Here is a 4,132-nt window from a genome sequence, read left to right on the forward strand (position 1 = left end):
TTTTTTTTGTCACCTGCTCTCAATTTAACATCAGGTAGTAAAATCAGAGCAATTATTAATGTTATGCGATGCATCTTAGTATATCTGGCTCTAAATGTTGTTTACAAGAGCTGAGATAAATGCTGAAAGTACATACTGTTGTACAACAAAGTTGGTAACTATAGTGAAAGAAAGAGCTCCAAGATGTGACCAGACTACAGAGGCCATTAATGCAATGACACTATTGCCAGTGTGCCCATTATCATGCGCCAAGAATTTGCCATTACCCCTTCAGTTCTATTAATACAGACAGGATGGCATCATTCTGTGTACGTCAGATTGTAACACAGGGGTGAAAGATTTGCCAAGCCTCTTTGTTGACGTTTGGGACTGGATAATTTGGGATAAAGGTTTAATAGACAAGAACAGTATAAAAGAAGTGAGCGGCTGCTTTCTGTAGCATTTCACAAGTTCACTGTTGTTGTATCAGCATCAGGTATTGAAAGCTCAAAGCGTTTTTCAGTTTTTAAATTGTTTAAAGATGCCCCGTCCTTTGTTTCAAAGAAATGGTTGCTGGGACCCTCTACAGGAAAAGACACAAAACCTTTTCAACCAAAACACCGACCTCCCCTGTTTCCTCGAACCAGATGAGGTTAGCTGGATAGAATCAGCAAGGAAAAGATTGGGGACTTCAACCTGGCCAGGATCTATGCGTTTACCTCTCTTCAGCTCTTTGTGCATGGAGATACCTCTCTTCAGCTCTTTGTGCATGGAGATTCCACCTAAACCATGTACTGGATCAGAAGGATGTGTTTCTGAATCATTATATGAACAAATGAAAGGACAGCAAAACTGGAAAGTGTGTCTAGATGTCAGTCCATTTTCTCCAGAGGAGATAAACATCAAAACCAAGGAGGGATATTTGGAGATAATGGGTATGATGACCTTCATATGCCTGGCTTTATTCTTTGTTTAGAATTTATGATGCACTGCGTATTTATGTGAATGTAACCAGCGTATGCAATGACATCACATACTGCAGATCACATTTCCTAGAGACTTCAATGGTATGTTTTCTTTCATAGGTAATCGTGAGGAAAGGCAGGAAAATCACAGGTTGATCTCCAGAAGCTTTACAAGAAAATACAAGTAAGGGAGTTTTTGGTTTACTTTTTTATTTTCAATTTGTGTTCTCATAGTAACTTCTCATGTATTTAAAAAAGAGTTACATTTTAAAATCTTGTATTACAGCTGTACAGAATGTACGGTATTACTCATGGCTGGTTTCATTTCTCTTGTGTAATTCATTAGGCTTCCAGCTGACTTAGACCTAAAACAGATCAACTCCATGCTGTCTCCAGATGGTATTCTCTCAGTTGAGGCCCCATTGCCTGGCTCTAATATCAGTCTCCCTGGAGAGATCGTCATCCCTATTCACATGATAGACAAACAGTTACCTGCAAAATCAGATGAGCTGTGCCTAACTGGTGACAAGTAACTTACAGTTCTAGTTAAGGGTTAGGCATAGCCCATCTGATTTAATATGTATGTGTACATATGTGTGTTGAAAGTAATGAATGTGTTAAACCTTTTGCTTTTGAAAGCTAACATTAGAAGAATTTGTAAATACTGGCTTTGCATGAAAATATTTATCTTATTATGAATTAAACATTACTAGAGATAGTAATATGCTAAATTGATGAGTTCTGCTGTTACTTTGGTTTAAATACCATTATGCAATACATAATTTGTGCTGTATAAGAACTCTTAAGATAATCACTCCTATGTAACCAGTAAGTAATAAAGAGAGATTTTATTTTCCAGTTCACATTCTCAGGCTAAAAAGAAAGAAAGAGGCTTCATATGGGGCTTGTGTCATGTAATGCCAGGACAATCCTTTTGATTTTGAGAGACTATTTTAGTACATCTGTTTTGAGAATGGTGGAAATAATATAACAATTTGAATCTGACTTTGAACTGAAATTGTCTGGGAAAATCAATAAATAGGAAAGCAAATAACTAAATCTGATCATGCAGCTGAGTAGAGCTTCAGATGGTGCTGGTATTTAAAGCTGTAGAGCTGACACCAGATTCTCAGTGCTTTTAACTTCACACTACCACACTGCTTGTGAGGAAGGTCATGACACAGTCAGTTATGAAACAAAGCCTTCCTTCTTTGGTTTCCTTCTTGGGGTGTTTAGAAGTATGGAGGCAGGTTTCTTCTTACCTCCACAGTTTTACCTTGACTATTTTTGTATGTGTTCCACAGCTTTCATCACATTACTCGGGAGCAGTCATCAAATGACATGTCTCAGTTACACTAGGCACGGTAAAAACAGCAATGTGTTGACAAATGCTCAGTATTTTCCCTTTTTCTGTTACCTTGATTTAGTTATAAATTGGCCAGATGACATATCCTTTTTACTCAAAGATCTGTGTTGCTGACAGATTATCAAGCATATTTTATATGTATATATCTAGCTGGTTTGAATTTGTTGCTTAGGGCACAAAACAGCTTTATCTCTGTCATTCCTACAAGTTGTTGAGGGATTTTACACAATCAAATGACAGTATGTTACAGTCAAGTAATGTAAACGGCTATTAAAAACCTGACAGTATAAGGATTTCTTTATTTCCTGGCTCAGTTAGTCAATTATGACTTAATGCATCATCAGTTGTATTTTACAGAGGCTGAGCCTATTACAATTCTTATGATGATTGCTGTTAGTATATGGCAGATTAAATTACGTGCTGGAACTAGGCCTGTAAATATACACCATATAACACCAGGGCATGTAGAACCGCCACTTGGCACCATCATTTAATTTACTGAGTGCACACATGGTGGACATGCCAGAAATACGGCCCAGGGAGTCTCCAATTACATGACAAGTCTTAAGATATTCAGGAGGAAAGAGGGTGTTGAAATAGTGATAATGCCAGGGAGCTCTGCAGGGGCCACTGCATACGGTGGAGTCTGTGGTATGAGCAAGTGTAATGAGTGAATGAAGATTTTTGGCACAATAAAAGATTAGTTTGTCAACATGTTCACAATTCAGTGTTACGTGCACAACATAAATATGTGAACATATCTGTTATTTGCATATAGGGTAGTCTAGTTGCAGTTTTAGGTGGGGATTTTTGTGTGTGTGTGTGTGTGAAGTTTAACTTACACTAAAAAATGCTGGGTCGTTTCAACCCAACTTTGGGTCAAATATGGACTAACCCAACTTTACATTTTTAACCCAAAAGTTGGTATACATCTTACATATGTTCTGAAGATTAAAAAAAAAATGCTTATCAAATTTGGCATGGCATTGACTCTTAACATTATCTGTAGAATATTATTCCCTGGACTGTAGCATATAAATTGCCCTGAAATATATATATAGAGAGAGAGAGAGAGAGAGAGAGTATATAGGATCATATATATCTAAACTTTCATATGTATCTAAACTTCACAGACAAACAATGAAACACAAGTAGGCCTACATTATTTATGTTCTGGAAGAAAAATGACATATGCAGTACAGTTAGTCATTTCTGTCTTCAGAATGATTGTCAGTGCCAAGTGCTTCACCTGACCAATTCCTTTGACTCTCATTCATGCCATATTAGCCATTAGTTAGCCATATTTAACTTCTGCTTAGCTGGCAGAACAAATCCAATATAAGGCGGTACATACAGTACAAGTCCTGAAGACTGTTCAGGAGACAGCTGTGTTCGTGATTGTGGTGAGAACTCTAGTTTCTTCATGCATTACTGTTTGTCATTGGTTGTTACAAATACACTTACAATAGATTATGATTAGAAGAAAATGGAGAAACAGGTGACTGTCAAATATTCTGGATATTTCCATTAAAGTTTATTCAGTATTACTTAATGTGAGATATGAAAAGAGATATCACATAAATGTATGGTAAGATTATTTTGCTAATAAAGAAAATGGAGATCAGAATGGTAACATGAATTTTAAGGGGGTCATATGATGCGATTTCAATTTTTCCTTTGTCTTTGGAGTGTTACAAGCTCTTGGTGCATAAAGAAGATTTGTAAAGTTGCAAAGACTAAAGTCTCAAATCCAAAGAAATATTCTTTATAAAAGTTAAGAGTCAGCCACGCCTACCTAAAACGGCTCGTTCTAACACACCCC

The 4,132-nt window shown here is 36.8% G+C and overlaps 1 protein-coding gene across 2 annotated transcripts in view; it reads left to right on the forward strand.

Annotated features, from left to right (window-relative positions):
• Positions 1–505: 505 nt before the first annotated feature.
• LOC107740946 (heat shock protein beta-1-like) overlaps positions 506–4,132 on the forward strand; it is a 16,465-nt gene continuing 12,838 nt past the window's right edge. The window contains exons 1-3 of one of the 2 annotated variants that reach the window (XR_001640135.1): positions 506–914; positions 1,065–1,128; positions 1,291–2,035. Coding sequence is in view for 1 of the 2 variants with exons in the window: in XM_016553512.1 (XP_016408998.1) it covers positions 521–914; positions 1,065–1,128; positions 1,291–1,477 (645 nt within the window). In the remaining variant the exon portion in view is untranslated. Of the gene's footprint in view, positions 915–1,064; positions 1,129–1,290; positions 3,134–4,132 lie in introns of those variants that run through there. The other variant, XM_016553512.1, reaches the window with a different exon arrangement.

The sequence above is a fragment of the Sinocyclocheilus rhinocerous genome, unplaced genomic scaffold (assembly GCF_001515625.1).
Source record: "Sinocyclocheilus rhinocerous isolate Xijiao unplaced genomic scaffold, SAMN03320098_v1.1 scaffold346, whole genome shotgun sequence".
Lineage (NCBI taxonomy): Eukaryota > Metazoa > Chordata > Actinopteri > Cypriniformes > Cyprinidae > Sinocyclocheilus > Sinocyclocheilus rhinocerous.